At 36.5% G+C, this 20,774-nt stretch overlaps 1 protein-coding gene across 1 annotated transcript in view; it reads right to left on the bottom strand.

The window, feature by feature from the left end:
* Positions 1-24: 24 nt before the first annotated feature.
* LOC109047026 (nuclear factor NF-kappa-B p100 subunit-like) overlaps positions 25-20,774 on the bottom strand; it is a 23,968-nt gene continuing 3,218 nt past the window's right edge. The window contains 33 exon segments of the mRNA XM_042736838.1: positions 25-694; positions 791-902; positions 1,308-1,471; positions 1,555-1,636; positions 1,748-1,971; positions 2,220-2,322; positions 2,874-3,043; positions 3,140-3,347; positions 3,528-3,642; positions 3,886-4,027; positions 4,113-4,289; positions 4,402-4,539; positions 5,135-5,273; positions 5,369-5,457; positions 5,544-5,648; positions 6,309-6,467; positions 6,565-6,677; positions 6,857-7,008; positions 7,092-7,190; positions 7,366-7,406; positions 7,502-7,571; positions 9,102-9,138; positions 11,303-11,355; positions 11,511-11,524; positions 11,842-11,899; positions 12,702-12,730; positions 12,856-12,971; positions 15,359-15,596; positions 15,689-15,895; positions 16,259-16,390; positions 16,675-16,869; positions 17,054-17,161; positions 18,225-19,425. Coding sequence (XP_042592772.1) covers positions 618-694; positions 791-902; positions 1,308-1,471; positions 1,555-1,636; positions 1,748-1,971; positions 2,220-2,322; positions 2,874-3,043; positions 3,140-3,347; positions 3,528-3,642; positions 3,886-4,027; positions 4,113-4,289; positions 4,402-4,539; positions 5,135-5,273; positions 5,369-5,457; positions 5,544-5,648; positions 6,309-6,467; positions 6,565-6,677; positions 6,857-7,008; positions 7,092-7,190; positions 7,366-7,406; positions 7,502-7,571; positions 9,102-9,138; positions 11,303-11,355; positions 11,511-11,524; positions 11,842-11,899; positions 12,702-12,730; positions 12,856-12,971; positions 15,359-15,596; positions 15,689-15,895; positions 16,259-16,390; positions 16,675-16,869; positions 17,054-17,161; positions 18,225-19,362 — 5,004 coding nt within the window. The 5' untranslated portion in view covers positions 19,363-19,425 and the 3' untranslated portion in view covers positions 25-617.

Below are 20,774 nucleotides of genomic sequence, written 5' to 3'. Positions count from 1 at the left end.
TCACTCCACATATAAGACACAGAATAATGAAATACCTTTATTAAAACACAAACATATTTACTCTGAACAAGTGTATAACTGCAACCAAACATACACATAAATAATCAGTATCAGATAGATGTCTCCAGATGTATCAGAAAATCAACCAATGTGATTTAAATTGCATCACATCTTCGCATTTTCCTAAGGTTGCATATTATATATACATATATATCTCAAAACAGAGCTTTCTAGAAACATTCATATCAGAACATTCTGCAGAAATCTTCCAAGATTACAGCTGTGGTTGTGAAATGACAGTTGCATTACTGTTAAATTACCGTGGAATCTCAGTAATTGAGTGGTTGCTTAGATAAAAGTACTGAATTGTCTAAGACTACTGCTTCACTCCAGCTTCACTGGAGATTTGAGCATCTTAAAGCAACTGATTTCTGTCATGTTGTCTTGCTGTTATGTAATACCAGCGAGGGCTTTTGACCTCAAAACGATCCGTTTCAATTCATCCTGTGCTGGGCCGTATTTCCACTTTATTGAGATGATGAACAGCCCACCAGTTCGCACCTGAAAAATCAGTCAAATAAAGTGCCAAGTTGTCCTCAAAAAATAGATCCCAATAATCAGTGATTGGCCACTGCACGATTTCCCATCCCCTCTTCAATAGACTGACTCCCAAAGCCGCTGTCCTCTTTAGAATCTGGAAAGGAAAAATGTTTTATTCACAATCTACAGATTAAAGATTCTGTGTTGTGTCAGAAGTGCGAGGTTTCTCTGTCAGAGTGTGAACCTGTACCTGTGCTCTGCTTGTCCTCTTTGGGTTGGCTGTCTCTCAGCAGCCTCACTCCTTCACTCACACCCAGAGACTGCAGCGCCTCCACCAGGCCGTCCACAGGACCACCACTCAGCTGAACATGCAAAGAAACGTTTAATAAATCATTCACAAAAGAGGCCACCTTGATGCACAAATACAAAATCCATCTAGCCAGACAGATACAATCTACAACTCTTCTACTTTAAAAAAGAAATTATATATTTAATGTGTTATGTGTGCAGTTATTTCAAAAGTCAAACCAAATGCAGTGCACTGTGGGTTACAACAAGGAGCTATACTGTGTATTGCACATTTTGGCAAGTAAAATGATCATCCAGGTAATCCATGCATATAGAAAATTTGCATAATGTGCCACATACTTTATACTAGAGATAAAGTCATCAGTATGCTAGTTTGCTGTCCCAAACAGCAACTTGCCAATGCCTATTTAACATATAACAGAATTTGCCAATTCGTGAGAACAACGAAAGTCTCTTACCTGGTAGTTCTCCAGAAGCTTAAGGCAGGGTAAGGCACTATCCTGGTACAGGTTAGTGAGTGTGAGCATGCCCAGTTTTTCCGCCAGCTCTCTCCAGGGTACGTGGTCTTCAATGAGAATACTACACAGTTTCGTGAGCACCCCACTGTCCAAACCTGGGTTCACTGTAGGAGGACGAATACAGATCAGTCACATGCTAGAAGCATGAGTTTGTAAGAACATAAAGCATGCATCTAATTCTCATTACCTTCCTCAGTGCTTATTTTGGTCCTCTTGGGGGCGTGTGACCTGGGCCTGGGGCCTTTCCTGCCATCTAAAAGATCTCTAACCTGAGGAAGATGGTGGGGTTTCATGAGGTTAAATCTATTACACATATTTATTCATCCACCTTCAAATGTTCACATGTTATACTTAGATATTACAGATACAAAAGCTCAAACCTTTTGGCATTTGGCCAGATCAAATGGTGTGTGTCCCGCAGCAGGTCTCTTGCGTGGGTTAAAGGTTTCTCTTTCAGATGATATTGACATGCAGCGAACTTGCTGAACCATGAGATATGGAAGCTGCCTGTCGACTTCATTCTTCTCGCTCTCGTCATCTTCATCTGAGGAAGACGAGCTCTGCAAAAAAAGAGGCTCGTCGTTCTCCATGCGTTTATCAGCACCTAAAAAAGACGACAAAGATCATTAATCAAACAGCTTTAATCAAACATAATTAATGAATGTCATAAATTATGAAAATGTAGACAAAGACCTTACTAAAAATCACATGCTATACAGTAAATGTTCATCTTCATCATGAGTAGCTTGACCATGTTCTTAATGACATTTCATTGTGGTTTCTAGGCCTTCACAGATGTCTAAGTACCTCTTATTTGTATTAAATTTGTAGGATTGAAGGTTTCTCAGTTACCTGCAGCTATCAGCATGGAGCAGAGAGATGGGGAGCCCTGACTGGCAGCAAAGTGAAGAGGACTGTTGCCCCCGTAGGTACACGCATTCACGTCAGCCTTCAGCTGTAAAAGAAACAACAAACATAAAACTTTGTGGTGGCTGCATGCTTAAGAAGCTCCAGTATTTCATCATAGTGTTATTCCAGAAAGACAGCAGAACTATTCATATCTGGTTGATTATGTTGTTGTGAAATACACTTGTTCAAAAGTTAGGTGTCAGAAATGAATGCTTTTATTCAGCAAGGATGCATTCAATTTAACAAAAGTGAAACGCCATTCTTTTAAACATTTTATTCATCAAAGAATACTGAAAAAAAATTATGTAAAAAATGTATTTACAATAGTACACTTTTAATGTATTTTTCATCAAATAAATGAAGCCTAGGTGAGCAAAAAGAAGTCTTTCAAAAACATAAAAAAATAAAATTAGAATCTTACAGACCTCAAACCTTTGAACAATAATGTGGGTCATCTGTATCAGTCTCAAATTTCCTACTCAGTGAACCCCTTATGGTGATGTAACAAGTATTTACTGAACTAAACTGAAACTATGACCACAGAAGAGCTAGGAAATCTGAACCGTTCAACCCTTTAGCACTCCATAGGTCCTTTACCTCGGTAATGAGATAACAGGCCAGTTTTAAAAGGTTGTCCCTCACTGCCAGGTGTAGTGGTGTGCAGCCACTTTTCTGCTCTGGCATGCTAATCTTTGCTCCTGCCTCCACCAACAATTGAAGACAGCGCTCTCCATATTTCTTTACTGCGAGATGGACTGGATATTGACCTAAGAAAGAGGGGGGAAAATGCATGTGTGATGCAAATGCAATCTTAAGCGCCATTTCAGTGAAGACTGAGAGACGATACCATGTGTATGTCTCACCTGAGAAGTCAGCAGAGTTTATTAAATGGGAATGGCGCTCTCCCAGCAGACCCAGGATCACTCGTAGTATGGCCTCATCACCGGTGTGAGCGGCCAAGTGAAGCGGTGTCCTGCCCTCCTGGTCCAGCAGACTCGGGTCTGCACCCATTTTCATCAGCATCTCAACTAACTTGGCCTGCTTTGTGATCACAGCCAGATGCAATGGAGCCTAGAGAAGAAAAGAAATGTGAACTTTACATGACATAGGAAACCAAAGTAAATGTTAAAATCAAATAAATAGCAAAAATAATAACAGAGAGGAAATTAAAATTCTTAAATAATAACAAAATAAAAATCTCTTAAATTTTGACCGGTGGTTTAAAAAAAGAGCATATATCTGTTAAATTACTTGATTGAGGTTGTTGAGCTTGTTGATAAACTTCTGCTGTGGAGTGTTGTTCAGGGCCTGAATAAGCTGCTGTACCACAACAGGTTGCTGATGGATAATGGCCAAGTGCAGAGGACTATGGGAAAATAAATACAATACAGATTCAAATTTCAAGTCTGATCACAATTGTGTTACACTTATTCCCCCTCTTCATTCAATACTATTGTATCTGTGTGCCACTACACTGCTATTTACATTTATTCATTAAGCAGATCATTTAATCCAAAGTAACTTATAATACACTAGGAAAGTTTAAAAATAACCTAGTATTTAATTTAGTATAGTTGACGTGTTAAGACAGAGATGAGAAAAGACATACGTGTCTCCGTTCTCGTCTTGCACTCCACACAGATGTCTTTGCAGAGCCAGTAGCAGGCGCACATCCCCTGTTCTGCAGTACTGTAACAAAGCATGAGCAGACCACTTTGCCATCAAAGAGGCACGACTCTGCAGAGCTGTGTCTGGAAACAATACAGGAAGGAAATATACATCACTGAGCGCATATGCACGCAATGTCTTGAGTTTAGCTGGCATAATTCTACTCACCAATCTGAAAGAGATGCTGTTGCAATTGAGAGCCAGACTGAGTTTGTGTGTTTGTCGACTGATTCTGAGATCTTTCAGCTTGTGGGGTGGAGCCTGACATCTGTGCCCCGCCACTAAATCCACTACATCCACCAATGAAAAACGCTGAACCATCAATCGGAGGATTAAATTGAAAACCTAAGATTAAAATTGACTATGTTACATATATGAACGGTCTTGTGTACACCTGAATAACTGAATTGGCAATCTACACAGGAAGCCTTGGGTTTAGGAATATAATATGCTATACCTCCTCCCATTCCTCCTCCTCCTCCTGTTCCAGATCCAGGACCTCCAAAGGCCCCTGCTCCTCCTTGAGGTCCTCCGCGCCAGTTATCATAGGACTGAGGAAGTGGCTTCATCCTCTTCCTCTGAACCTCTTCTTTGTCTGTAGGCAAACAGGAGCCAACATGTCATCAAACGTGAGAAATTCATCTGATAGATCAAAACTACTGTTTGGGGTTAGTAAGTTTTTTTTTTATTTAATTTTTTTTATTATGTTCAATACTGTTTGCCAGGATGGATTAATTTAATCAAAAAAACATTCAGCAAGACATTTAAAATGTTACAAAAATGTTTCTATTCTATTAGATTTCAAATAAACACTGCTCTTTTGAACTTTCTCTTCAAAATATTCAGAAAAAAATATACAAGGGTTTCCACAAAAATATTAAACAGCACAACTTTTGTTATAAAGTGAGAAAAAAAAGTGAAGTGAAAAGTGAAAGTGAGTGAAGTGAAGTGTGAAAAACATTGATAATAAGAATGATTTCTGAAGGATCGTGTGACATTGGGTTAATGACTGCTGAAACCAACCACAGACATACATAATGTACATAATGCCAAAAAGGAAGTGAAACAATTAAGCTACTGAATGAGATATAAACGGTCCCCATACTTATGTTAGAACAGTTTTTCGTAATCTGTTGGTTTAAATGCTTTATTCAGTTTAAGGACTATATGTTTAATATAGCACTACTAACCTTGATTGTGGGGAATATACGTGAACTGTTTGGGTTCGCTGCAGTCGCCTCCCTTCTTCCTCTTGAGCTGCAGGAAGACTGTGACAGGACGTGTGATATCTGTGCAGCGGTACGGTGGGGTCTTAAACACGATCGCATACTGATGGGAATAAAAACAGTGTTATTAAACATTCGTTGTAAAAGGCTAATCTGGAATAGTCAACCATTTTATGCTTGTGTCAATTTATAACAAACCTGTTTGTGGACATCAGTAGGGGAGAAGTCTCCAAATGCCTCCCATCCTCCATCATCTTCCTCCTCATAAAAACGAATGTCAATATCATCTGGAAACGAAGGAGATGAACATCATTTGATCTAAAAGGATGGGAAGGACTGTCTATCCTTTCTGAAATTTGAAAACCATAATAACCTTTTTGAACTTTATCACAGAGCAGAAAGACCTCTTCTCCTCCCAGCACTGATCCAGATGTTTTGTCCATGCGGGAGATCTTCAGATTTGAAGCATTTGGTGATTCTGGGCAAAGATCAGCACATTTTACTTTACTTATAACAAGATTATATAACAACACATACTTTTCTAATTTACACTGCTGTTCAAAAGTTTGGGTTGGTACCTTTTTTTTTTTTTTTTTTGAAAGAAGTGCTGCTTAATATTTTTGTGGAAACGTTAGATTTTTTCAGGATACTTTAATAAATAGAAAGTTCAGAAGAACAGCATTTATTTCAAATAGAAATTTTCAGTAATAATGTGAAAGTTTTTACGGTTACTTTAGATCAATTTAATGCATCCCTGCAGAATAAAAGTAATAATAAAAAAAAAGACAATTACATTTAAACAGAGAAAATTCTATAATTACAGAACAAGTTTACAGTTAAACTAAATTGTAAAACAAAATAAAAGATGCTTAACTAATTACATTCATAAAAAAATTAAAAAGGAAAAAAATAAATCTTATCAGGTGTTTGATTAATTTAAACTATAAATGAGTAAAATCTCATTTTCTTTTAAATCATATCTTATATCTTTTGATAAATACATATATATTCTTTTTAATCATAGCTGATACATATTTTAGTTTATTTTGGTAGATATGACCCCTCAGCTTTGAGGTGAGTCCTTATCAAAAGTTAACTGAATTTCATTCATTCGTTTATGTTGTTTGGCAGGACTTACTGCTATCATAGATAGGGTTGGAGACAACTGACTTCAAGGCTCTTGTGAAACTCCCATTGCTGTCCTGCAAGTAAGCAGTAAACTTTAATCTCACAATGTTTAGGTCCATGCTTTTGCCTAGTTCTCTGGCCTCTTGCAAAATAGCCTGTTCCTCGGAATCTGTATGAGAGTAAGAGAGAGAAAGCACGTCAAACGAGGATGTAAGCGGTAAGGAGATAATGTATGTCCAGTTGAATAATGAAACCATTTGACTTACCAGTAAATTTATATCCAGGCTCTTTTATCCTCCTCTTCTCTTCTTTCAGCCTTTTTGTTAATACTTCAACCACTCCTCTCTTAGTGACATGGAGGATGCCTAAATTACTGAATCTAGACATAGAGGATGTGAGGATGAATTAAGATTGAGCAACTACAAACAAACATTACTCAAAAGCCACAAGCGTCGCATGATGATGATACACACACAATGCCTTACGCAATTCACTTTAATCATAATAACAAAGAAAGAGATCATATGAGCATGATTTACAGTAATAGTGTTCACTTACTGTGCTGTGAGATCATTAGGCCCGACATCAATGATGCATATCCCGTTGTCATTACAATGGCGACCCACAAGGCTGTGCGCGTGAACACGTGGGGGGTCTGTGTGTGTCACAAGCTGAACCTCTACGCGAGCGTGACCCACATAGTTTGACACCTGTAGAGGGAGAAAGTGTGCGTTCATAAATGTACTGTTAATTTAAAAACTTCATCGCTACATTTACATGTGGCATAACCCACCTTGACTGTGGGATACGTCCTTCTGTTCCTCTCACTGGAGGCCCCTGGCAGACCACCGTGGGATGGGCCCTCACATTCATAACGAAATCTGAATCCTCTCTGTAATGCACACATACAGTGTTATTCACATAACACCTTACTCACTGATAAAACCCTGTATTTGGGGAATTCCAGTGCATATGTTTTGGAATTATCCCACATTGCCTGCACATTCAGTACTGTCAAATACAGTGAAAATGAAGCAAATAAAACAAGCATATGAAGATTTTTGTACCTGCTTTGGCTCCTCAATTATCTGTAGGTAAGGCCCATGAACTAGAATAAAGTTCAGATCATACATAGTAAATTATCCTTATTGTCAAAAGGTAAACAAACGAGAAACATTACATTCACAGACATTGTTAACTTACCTGTCTCTGGCACAAAGGGTTCAGGCTTCACCTCAAAAGGTTCATGCAGATAATGAAGGTCCACCATGAACTATAAAGACAAAATGTTGGTGTTTTATATTAAGAATATATTTATGGGTGTTTAAACCCAAACCTTTAGCACAAATCACAATGTGTCTGAGCAGTGGCGGCTCCTGCCAATTCTCTCGGGGGGGGGGGCAAATGTTTTCATGATTAATGAGGATAGGTCACCCATTCAATTGATAAATTAACGGCTAGTTACAAGATTTAAAGGAAACTGAACTACTATAGTATTAATTAAAAATAAACTGACTCTAACAATCAATCTCTTGCTCTCCTTATGTTTCTATATGCGTATTGACATAATTCGGCAGCAAATGAAGACTGAAGCCAGGATGTGGTTTTCCAAAAAAACATTTTACTTCAAAATCAGTTTAATAAAAAATTATTGAAGTCACATAAATCACTATTTACACAACTCACTTATATTACACTGCTCATTTACAACATTACTTATATTATTACACAGCTCATTTGTATTACACTGCTCATTTAAATCACATTACTCAATTATATCACATTATATTACATTGCTCCCTTACATTACACTGCTTACTTAACTTACATTACTCACTACATCTGCGCTGAGGTAACGTTTGACTGACAACTGAATTTGAGTTGGCTTAGCTGTCCCCGTCTTTCCCGTTTTTTTTTTCTTCCCTTTTTTTTTCTTGTTCGTTTTTTCACATTTGATAAAGATATTAAAGCAGTTTTTAATTTTTTCTTGTTGTTAAAATTCAAAATAGTTTTATAAATATTATTGGATGCCACTGTTCCCAACAATCCTTGCACAAGTTAAGGTTACGCATGATGATGAAAGCACATTAGTGCGAGCCCTCCCGGAACTCATTGAGATTGCATTGCAGTGCCTGCAGTTAAAAAAAATTATCTTTGAATGGAAGTCAATGAGAGCACTCGGGGCGATTCTCAGTCTGACAGAAATCGCCCAAAAAGGGGCGGTACTACACAAAACGCGACTCGACACTGATTGGACTATTTAGAGGTAGAACAAACAGTCTAGAATAGTGAAAGCTAGCTAACACTGTGGTTGAATGTAAAAAAAAAAAATCCCTCCCTTTCGCGCTTTGGTGGTGCATTGCCCAATCGCCCCAATGGAGAAACCGCTACTGTGTCTGAGTATGAAAATTAAGGATGCACCAATTATAAAATTCTAGCCATTACCAATAAGCCAATAATTATTTTTATGCTGTGATAACTAATAATATGCCCTGATATAAAAATGTAGACTATTTTGTTTAAATAAATGTATTAAAAATAACACACTACAAGTGAATGTAAGCATCACAACATCATGAGATCTGTAAAATTTACATTTAACAGTGTTATTAAAATTTTCAAAACTAGTTTTCAAAGTTAGTCTTTGATAATGGTAAAGGTAATCTTAATATAAAAATATGAGAAATTAGTATTAAAATGAAAAGAGAGAGAACAGATATGTTACCCAAAATCTTCACTCTAAATCAAAGATCTGTTGTAAGATAGCAAACTACAGCAGTAATAATGACAACATGTGGCTCACCTCGGTAAACTTCATGGGATACTGTGTATCATCCATCCTGTAATGTAGAAGAAAGAGAAGCTCTTATTGAGACTGTTTTACACAGAGACAAACCCCGAACTCCAAAAAACCCAAGAGGTAAGGTGCTCTAATACAGTCATGCTGAATCAAAACATCAACTGAGCTGCAAACCCCTACAGATGAATTTAATTTCCCCAGTTTTTCCCCACAGCAGTCTTCTGATCTACACACAAGAAGGCGTACACTTAGCCTACCTGACAAACAAAATGCAGAGAAAAAGGCTCTCAGATTTACACAAATCCGTTTCACTTTCAGTGTCAGAACAAGGATATGTGCACCGGATTTTTTTTCTCTGCCTCGCTGACTTGCTTGCGTTACTTCCTGGAAGTAAGGCAGTGAAAAAAACAGAGGAAAGCCCCCAGAATACCAGCTCACTGCTGCCACTGATGTCAAATCCCGAGAAATGCAGGTACAAGCATATTCACACTCTGACATCTAGCCTGCTCATATCTGAATTTCCTCAACTTTCCAAAGGCTTTTTTGAATTCCCTTCTCTTTTTTCTTTCTTTCTTTTTTTGAGGTACTTTTGAAACTAAATTCCTATAATGTTTCCTTTTTTGAAACAAAATTAAGCTTAATTTCTGTGAAAAGAAAAAAAAAATTCCACCCATGTGTAATTTACTCAAAATGTATTTCTGAGTCTGTGTAACTGAATTAGTCAGATATCTCCATAGTGCCACCAATATTAATGCCATGAGAACAGGCATGAAAGATGGGTATTGCCCTTCATCTGTTGGCCTGCCCTTGCAGCCAAATCTTTAAACTCACGAACACTTCCACTGTTAACCATACAGGAAATGGAGCTGAAGATCTCTAAGTGATATAACTACTAATACATGAAGAGAAATTGTAATGTTTCATTTCATTTATTGCATTGTTGTTATTATTATTATTGGCTATGTTTGGCTACACTGGATGATAGGATTGCACAAGAGTTTCCTTAAACTGCCGCTGACAGGAATGAGGAAGCATTGTGCTGTTCAGGATGAGCTGTACTGAGATTGCTCTGAAGTAGCAGATATTCTTAAACCCATGAGACAACTAGCAGAGTAAACTATGAATTTTCTTTCTGAGGTGTCAGGGCTCACTTTGAGTGAAACGCAAACCTCGACGACGTCACTAAAAAGGGTAAAACTCTTCTGGATGACACCACATCCTGTCCTTCTTCTGTGAAATGATAACATCTTCATTTCAGTCAAACAACCCCTACATCTAAAGAACGTCAAGTATAGACAAGAAGATTCATTAAGAAAATGCAAAAGAAAGTCACTGTCAAAATGGTTTTGTCAGTCTAAAACAATGAATGTCAAACAGGGGCCTGGGGACCACCAGGAGGCCACATAAACATCCAAAATTGCGAAATGACTAAATTATTTATTTAAAAGTTTTTTTTTTTTTTAAATAAACCAATTTAATTATTCAATTCAATTCAATTCAATTCAAGTTTATTTGTATAGCGCTTTTTACGATACAAATCATTGCAAAGCAACTTTACAGAAAATTAAGTTTCTACAATATTTAGTAGTAGCTTAATTAATTAATTAAAATGCTAACAACAACAACAAAATGTATTACGTGTCTTTTAGTATGTTAATGTATTTAATTAAACATATACATCTCTTGAAACAGAATCATAAAATTAATTTTTGGACAAATATTTAATTTTACAGGCACTCATAATTGCTCTCAGTAAGAAGGTTAAAATCAAGCAACTTGGCCTCACAGACAACACATTATAAAGTTCTTTAAAGACTAACCACAAGAAGATAAACCTTGCTCTTTTTAAAGTAACAAAACATTTTTGATGTAGAAAAATCACAATACAGTAAATCTGATTTTAACAGTTTCAAGTCTTCCATAGGCATAAAGAGTTAAACCATTGCATGTAAACCCTCTAATTATTTACATACTATAAGTTTATTAGTATCAGCAGCAAATTTGACTGATTACAAGTCTAGATGCTCCATGTAAATCACGTCCACATTTATTTACAAGTGTGCACAGTCATAACTAAGTGAGCTGTCAATCAGGACAGCGTTATTGGGCGTCTAAATACTGTATGTCAATGATGCCCAATTTATAAATAGGCTGCACTGGTAGACAGCTCACTAGGATGCGCCAGACAGTGGATAAAACTGTACCTTAGTGCTCCAGCCATTCTGTGCTCTGCAGGGTCATCCGAAGCGACTCTGGACTCCTGTCAGATTGAAAATGATGGAAATGATGAGTGAGTGCACGGTGTTTGATGGGGATGTGATTCCCCTGCACATGTAAGTCAGATCCAAAAAGTACTGACTTTGATGGGAATTTCCCGCATACTCGCGCGAGCAGCAGCAAAACGCACGGGACAAAACTTGTACACACTGTCGATAACTGACATTAATGAAGATTGCTCAAATTTTTATTAGCAATTTAACGCTTTGGTTATTAATGTGCAGTAATACCGTATGCACGCGAGATATGTAACGTTACATCATATTGTACAGCATCTCTGTAACATTAATGTTTTCAAAACAAGCTTGAAATAGATTTGTCTATGCAACGTACTAATTAACGGAGTAATTGTTTCGAAATAAGAAAGCAGAGTAGCATTCTCTACTATTTAAAGACCCACATTACTTGTTTCAAAACTGATCGGTAATAATGTTACTACGTGAGTAACGTTACTTATCAAACTTACCTCGGACAGCCGTGATGTTTGCTTATTCTCGTATAGTTTCTATTAGACGTTGACTTTACTAAACCACTGCCAAAAAATCTTAGCAAACGCCGGAAAACCATAAACAAAATGAACCATCCATCAAACGAATCTATTCCAGTTTCTTTAATAAATATTTACTGAACACAGCGAGCGTTCAACTTTGTGAATTGATCGCTCTGCTGCTGCTGGAAAGCCCCGACTTCTAGGGGAATTCCGCGATCACGTGGCGTGATGGGAGCGTTTTGATTGGCTCTTAGACCAGTCATGATTTGCTTGAACTCTACTTTGTGATTCTGTTTGCAAACATGTTTATGGTGCATTCTATTCAACCTGTTTATTGCTAGTGCAGCAGTAGTAGACAGCGCAGCCTTTAGCGCTTACTGCTTTTAAATGTTATAAAATAAATGTTTTATATAGAAGTTGCATAAGAAAATACAACACTCAATATTTATTTATTTTTCCACTGTGGACCATACTGAGGGTAGACACTACATTTTTATTTACAATTTACAATTTTTATTTAATACATTTTAAATTATAGTCAAAGCAACAGTAAAAATACATTTTTCAAAGAATACCCAGGATGCAAAAATACTCGTTGTGAAAATTAGACATGATATAAGACCTTAAGACAGTTTAATCATAGACTATAAAAATACATGACATCATCTTAAAATATACACGAATATTCTTCAGGACTCTAGTGAGCTGAAGTCTAATAATAAAAAGTTCTGGATGACAGGAATGCTGTTGTCATCACACTGGAAATGGCTTCGGACGGTCAGGAGAAATGTGTTCTTCATGGGGGTCAATATGGAACTAATCCTGTCAGCTACTACCTGAATGAACCTCACCTCTGATGCTGGGGCTAAAGACACACGCGCACACACACACACACACACACACACACACACAAAACATGACTTTTAAAGTAACAATATTTAAACAAATCATGTAAAAGTATCATGATACAAATACAAGGAAGTACCTCACCTATGGTCTTATGTAGCTTATCTGGGGGAGTGTTTAGGAGGATCCTCTGCACCAGAGCAGGAGGAACTTGCACACAGATTTGATCATCTCCAGCTCGCACAGTTAAAACAACTGGCCTACAAAGACAAGTCATATTGAGAAAGTAGATCTAGATAACTAAAGTTTCACTTTACTTATGCAGTTTTAACAATCTAAATATTTATTTGCATCATATCACTTTTATTTATACATATAAATAACCATTTATTTCTCTGATATTTGTATATAATGACCACTAAACTGTATAAATGACCTTTGTCCCTGGCAAATTTCTTATTCAACAAGTATACAGTACATTAAGTTGATCAAAGAAATTTATAATGTTACAAAATATTTCTAGTTTAAGTAAATGCTTTTCTTTTTAACTTTCCATTAATCAAAGAATCCTAAAAAAACAGGACAAAAGGTTTTCATTATTGATAATAAGAATCATTATTAATAATTGAGGACTAATAATAATTGATAATAAATAAGCAACAAATCAGCATATTGGAATGATTTCTGAAGGATCATGTGACATTGAAGAGTGAAGACTGGAATAATCATTTATACACTTATGCTAAAACAAATAGGTCAGTCAATTAAGGGTCCATTAACACATATCATCAATGTGTCACTAGATCAAGGGAAATTTCCTGAGTCATGGAAAATTGCTAGTGTCATTCCTATATTTAAAGGTGGCAACTCCCTTCTTACATCTAATTACCGACCGATTAGCATTTTGGCAACAGTATCTAAAGTTTTTGAAAAATTGGTTGCTAAACAAATCATCAATCATCTTAATTGCAGTTCTTTTCCTTTGCACTTAATGCAGTTTGGATTTAGGGCTTATCATTCTACAGAGACAGCAACGTGTTATTTTCTGGAAAAGGTTAAATCAAATTTAGACAAAGGAGGGATAGTGGGAGGAGTATTTTTAGATCTTCGTAAAGCATTCGATACAGTTAACCATTCAGTTTTACTGCACAAACTTCATGCATTTAATTCTTCTTCAATATTTATAAGTCTTATTAACTCATATCTTTTATCTCATTCACAAAGTGTAAGAATTGACCAATATAATTCCACCCCCTTACTATTATCAACTGGTGTTCCACAGGGTTCAATTTTAGGTCCAATTCTTTTTAGTTTATACATTAACGAGTTACCATCTTTGTGTAAGAACTGTGACACTTTGATGTATGCAGACGACACAGTTATTTTGGCCTATGGAAAATCTGCAGAGGAAGTTGCCTCTAAACTAACTGAGGCCATGTCATCGATTTCAATCTGGCTTGAACAATCCTGTCTGCAATTGAATATATCTAAAACAGTTACCATGTTTTTTTCTAAAAACAATATAAATATAGAACCTGAAATTTTTATATCTGGAGAAAGGTTACAGGTCGTCACAGAATATAAATATTTAGGATTATATATAGATTCAAATCTCAATTTCAAAACTCACATCAAAAAAGTTAGTAATAGGATTAAGTTCAGTCTAGCAAATTTCAGATTCATTAGAGATTTCATGTCAACAGAAGCTGCTAAATTATATTTCTTTTCCATGATTTTATCCCACATAACATATTGTTTAATAAGCTGGTCCAATACTCACTCTACAATTATAAAACCATTAGAAAGATTATACAAACAAGCATTAAAAATACTGGATAAAAAACCATACCACTACCACCACTGTAGTATTCTGAGGAAATATCAGTTACTTACCTGGGATAATCTAATTAAATTCAAAAACATTTGTTTAATTTATAAAATTAGATATGGCTTAGCACCTCCTCCACTATGTGATTTTATACATTTTAGATCCAGTGAGGTTAGGGTAACTAGAGGGGCAGTGAGGGAAGACTGTATCATACCCCGGAGAAAAACAGCTTTTGGTCAGGCCGTCTTCTCCGTAAGAGCAGTTCAGCAATGGAACACAGTGCCGGCAACCATTAGAGAGTCCTTGTCATTCTTTTCATTCAAAAAGAATGCAAAAAAATGGCTTGTAGAGAGCCAAACTTGTGGGCACTAATGCTTTTATGTGTGTATTTAAATATTATATCATTTTTATATGAATTGTATTTATTAACCATAATGTGTTGTATGCAAATTTATTTATTTATTTATTTATTTTTTGTGATTTTGTACTTGTGATTATTTTTAAAGGTTGCCTTGTTTAAATCTGGCTGGGGGACTACCGATGAAAATTAGCACTTTTGAGCTATCTCGGGTACATTTACATTGTTTTAATGTTTATAAATGTACATTGTCCCCTTTCAAATAAAGAAAAAGAAAAAAAAAAAAAAATTAATTGTAATAATATTTCACAATATTAATGTTTTACTATATTCTTGATCAAATAAAAGCACTTTTGTTGACCAAAAGAGTAAATATATATATATATATATATATATATATATATATATATATATGCACACACACACACATACTTTTGATGAGACAGAGAAAGAGATCAGACCTATAGTAGCGACGCACTCCTGTGTGTGGCAGGCATGGGTACCAGGGTCTGTATATGCTGTTCTCAACTGTTTCCAGTTCTGCAGAGCACTGGCCACAGCCGGCAAAGATGATGTCACCAGAGACTACATCCAGGATCTTCTCCAAGGGCGTGTTGCCATCTATTAACAGCGAGGCCTCCTGGGATGGACTGCTCTGGAACTGGAACGCTGTGATTTTAACTCTCAGATCCACATCACCTAATGAGTGTGTAAACAAGAGAGTCTTAATGTAACCATCATCAATTATACTAAACAAATACATTGTTAGCATCAACAAAAAAAAGTTCTACCTGAGTATTTCTGGGACAGGAGTGTGCTGAGATCAATCTGGAAGCTGCTAGCAGTCCTCTGTGAGCGACCAGTGTTGTAAAACTCCTTGCATCGATTGTCATCAGGAAAGAGAGGCTGACAGCTGCTCCATGGAGTAGAATGCAGCTCTAGCAAACCTGAAGTCACATCTTGTCTGACTAGCAGAAACCTGAACTCCCACACAGCATCTGTAACATGCATAAGCAATACAAATTGTGTACAATATCAAAAAACACTCAAACTTCATTGCTTTATTACAGTGGTTGTTCAACACAAAAATTGAAAGCCAGTATTTATATATTACATTTTGTGATTACAGAAGTTAAATACTATTATGTTCTTCAAAAAGTAGCATTTTGCATTTGCAAAACAATTTTTAACATTAATATTTATATATTTAAAATATTACTTATAATTACAATTTGTTAATTTGAATATCAAATAATATATTAAATAAACATTATTTAAGTCATCCTGTGGCCACTCTGTAATGTTGCTGAAGCCCCTACTGGGCCTCGGCCCTCTGGTTGAGCCACTGAATTAAAAAACACCTTTTTTCCTCTCCAAACGCTGCAGCCAAGAGAGAGCAGCTCCCCAAAGTATGACAGCACCTTGGTGACCATCTCCTTGCTCCACATTCAAAATGGCTTTTAGTACACCTCAAACCAAGCAAAACACCACTACTAAAACACAAAAAAAAAAACTCAAACAAAACATCAATATGAAAACATAAAAAATAATTAAAATTCCCTTTGAGATTTGATTGTTTAGTATCTGAAGTGAATGTGAAGTACAAGGCACATATAAACCAATTTATTAAATGCTTCTTCCAAATACTCGATTCTGATTGGTCAATGGTGTCATGCAGTGGTCTATTAGACCGCTCTCCTGGGTAATTGAAAACGGTGCTACTTTAATTATGACATCGCTATATCATCTGAAACTTTATTATAATGCAGTTCTGTACCTGTGATTAACTTCCAGTGTTTAACCCTAAGCAGAGCGTGAACCAATGTGTCAGGACGTAAAGCTCCAAGGCGGATGAAGGGGATGGAGTGCAAATCCTGAGGCTTCTGAGGAGGCAGAGACACCAAGAGGGGGCGCTTCTCACACAGATGAGTGCACAGCGTTCTCAATGTATGACAGTTCAAATTCTGTGGGGCTAAACAAGATTAACATTACATTAGAAGGGAATAACCTATACAGTCAAATACATAACAGTTACATTAAATAACATAATCTGTTTACAAAATGTAAATGTAAACATACATTGCAATGTTACATCTATACCTTTAATTTGGCAAAATACTTAGGTTAAGCCTCAGTAGTAATTATGTTTCTGTTACCAGGTGGAATACGTTCCCTTGTGACCTGTCCCAAATTTAGCAGCTTACTGGTGAAGGACGACTGCAGGACAGTCTCAGTCTTCCACTTGTCTATGTGCACTTTTACATCTGCCAAAGCAAAGACAGTAAGACAACCGTGAGTGAAGCATGAGGACATTTAATTAAAGTGCATATCTCACAGGTGTTTTCTTTTAACCACACATCCATTTTGACCACTTTATTTTAAGACGATTCACGGTTGTTCTCGATATATAGGTTGAACGAGCTGGTGATTCACTGTTTGTTGAACTGACAGGTCATGATTTTAGAGTAACATCCTGATATTCTTATTTTGTTGCTTAGCTGTACATTTCTTATGTTCACACCCATTCTGCTCAAAAATACATCCCTACAAAAACAGTGAACACTACTGTTTGAAAGTAACATACTGCATGACCTTAAAATCAGGATTTTTAAATAGAGTATGTGGTCTAAATAATTCTGAGTTTCAGAGTATATTATGTAAATATATATACAGCATATGCTTTTCAATGTTAAACATTCTATTTTAATATATATTCAAATGTAATTTATTTGAATTCTTTATTCCTGACTTCAGTGTCATGATCCTGCAGAAATCATGCCAATATGCAGATTTGCTACTTATTAAAGATGTCTTATTATAAATTATGTTGAAAACATTTGCCTGCTTAATATTTTTGTGGAAGTCATGACACTTTTTTTTTGAGTATTCTTGATTAATAAAGTTCAAAAGAACAGAGTTAATTTGAAATTGAAATCTTTTGTAACATTATAAATGTCACATTTACTGTCGCTTTTGATTAATTTAATGCATTCTTAATTCTTAAATTCTTAAAACAAACCAAAACACAGATGTTACTGACCCCAAACTTTTGGGAGGTAATGTACATGTATATTTTATATATTGTATTGTCTGTAATATTTATACGAGATCATGAGTAAACAACCAAGTTAAATCATACCTTAATTGGTCAATATACATGAATTCTGATTTATTCTTGAAGAGACTGTATTAAATAAGATTGCACAGTGTTTAACATCATACACATTTATGAATAAACATAAATCAGACTTTTTTGGATACTTGGCAACGATACAATATAAAAAGAGTTAATTCAAAGATCTAATGAGGAGGTCTCAGTGGTTTCACCTGTAATGAGCAGAATTTCTCCTGGAAAAACTGTCAGAGCCCAGAAAGCCGCTGTCCTCCATAACACCACCTTCATCTCCACGTCTGATTGGTCTGTAACAATCAGTGTTGCTAAAGATACACTGGTTCCAGCCGAAGCTCCAGTTTTCACTTTGACTTCTTTTAAGTGGCATGGATGCACCACAGCAACCAAGATGGCGTATCGTACACCATGAGTCTTACACCTGGCCAGCAGGGTTGTAGGGCCACAGAGGGGGGCAGCAGTTGTTCTTGCGCTCTGATTTGTTTCTTTAGTTTTACTTACAGTCTGAGACAACTTCATCCTTTTAGAAGTAGTGGGACTAGGTGAAGTCTGTGCAATTGTAGATGGCGAGTCAATATTAAGTCCAGCTTCCTCATGATCCACAGGTTTTTCAGCCATAGCATTACCCTGAGAGCAGAGGATGCCGTCAGTTGTGATTTCCAGAATCACCCCTCTCTCCTGCTGTCTTTGGCTTAGACTCTCATTATGCCACTCTCCTGAGCTTTGCAAGGTTCCCCCCAAGCCCCTCTCTTCAGGGCTGACCACAGGACTGTACAATTCTGGGGAACTTATAGAAGATGAGGGCGTTTGTTTGGGAGGGGTGTGTGGAGAACCAAGAAGAAAGTCATCAGGAAAGTCAGAAGTTGGACATTGGGCCACTCTACCTCGAAGAAGCAAGGCTTGGGACTTTGTCCATGTACTCAGATACTCAGTCTCTGTGGAAACGGGCGATGCAGGCCTTCCATCTCTGCCTTGTCTATGCGAGCAGAAGCAACTATCTAGGTATTCTGTCACTAATACAGGACACAGTTCCTCTTCTTCAACGGACTCTGCCTTTGATTGAGAGCACTGGCTGCCTGATGGAGTGCCGTCATCCTGTGATGTTTCTGTTTTGTCCTCTGTACTCTCAACAGCAGTTTGCATTCTACCACTAACCATCGTAACACACTCATCGGTTTCTGCTTCTCTTATGGTGTCTTTGGGAATCAATCTGCCTTGACTCCAAGTGAAGTCCATTGTCTTCCAGGGTGGAGCTGCTCTCTCCTGTGTGTCTATAGCGAGTGCTTGGGGACATGGGGCACCCAAAAAAACATGAATCTTTGGTTTGTATGACATTTTCCTGTCCTTAGAAGATTGCCAGGGCTTCTACTATATTTGCAGATAGATTAAAGTGGCAATCTATAAGAAAATTGAAATGCATACTGTTAATTAAAACATAGACAAAAGTCCACAAAATTATTAAAGGATTGGTGCACTTTCAGAATAAAAAAAATCCTGATAATTTACTCATCTCCATGTCAACCATGTTCATGTCTCTCTTTCTTCAGTCGCAAATAAAATTTTTTTCTTCAGTTGCTAAGTTTTTTGAGAAAAACATTCCAGGATTTTTCTCCATAGCGTGGACTTCTATGGTTCCCAACGTTTTGAACTTCAAAACTGCAGTTTCAATGAAGCTTCAAAGGGCTCTACACGATCCCAGCCGAGGAATAGGGGTCTTATCTAGAGAGACAGTTGTCATTTATATACTTTTTTAATCACAAATGCTCGTCTTGCTCTAGCTTCGTGATGTGCATACGCAACTTGACGCATTATGTAGTCACATTGGAAATGTAACGCACGATTCGTTCTTCGTCTGTGTACTCCAGTACAAAAGGATAGGGTAGGGTGAAAAACTCTCATTTTCTTCTCCAATTTCAAAATCATCCAACATCATTTTACCTTTTTTTCTAAAGGACGTTTGACTTTCTTTGCACGTCACTTTGTAAACACTGACTCGGCACTTCCGCTTCACGTCACATGTGACCTTTCCAACATGATTACGTAATGTGTGAGGATGGGCTAGTGCAAGATGAGCATTTGTGATTAAAAAGTATATGAATTTTAGTTTTTAAGAAGATGACAGTTTGTTTTGCTAGATAAGACCCTTATTCCTGAGCTGGGATTGTGTGCTGCATTGAAACTGCAGTTCAAACCGTTAGAAATCCATATAATAGAAATCCATTATATGGAGAAAAATCCTGGATTGTTTTATTCAAAAACTTTAATTTCTTTGCGACTGAAGAATGAAAGACATGAACATCTTGGATGACATGGGGGTGAGTGAATTATCAGGAAATTTTTGTTCTGAAGTGAACTAATCCTTTAAAGGCATAGTTCAGCCACAAATTAAAATTCTGTCATTATTTACACACTCTCATAATTTTCTTCTGCAAAGACATAAGACAACATTTTGAAGAATGTTTCAAATGTATTTGTCCATGCAAGAAATTCAATGATGTCCAAAACAACATTGGATCCAACTGACTTTCACTACACAAGGGGACACGGAGAAACTTTTTTTTAAAAAAATCTTCTTTTGTGTTCCACAAATTAAAAATTCATTCAGGTTTGGAATGACATGAGTGGGAATAAATGATGACAGAATTTTCAGTACTGGGCAAATTATCCCCAGTGTTGTTATATTGTTAACTAAAACTTAAACTATTAAAAAATAATTTTAATTAATTTAAATAAAGCTGAAATAAAAT

Source organism: Cyprinus carpio, chromosome B13 (genome assembly GCF_018340385.1).
Source record: "Cyprinus carpio isolate SPL01 chromosome B13, ASM1834038v1, whole genome shotgun sequence".
NCBI lineage: Eukaryota > Metazoa > Chordata > Actinopteri > Cypriniformes > Cyprinidae > Cyprinus > Cyprinus carpio.
This window is presented reverse-complemented; position numbering and strand designations above follow the sequence as displayed.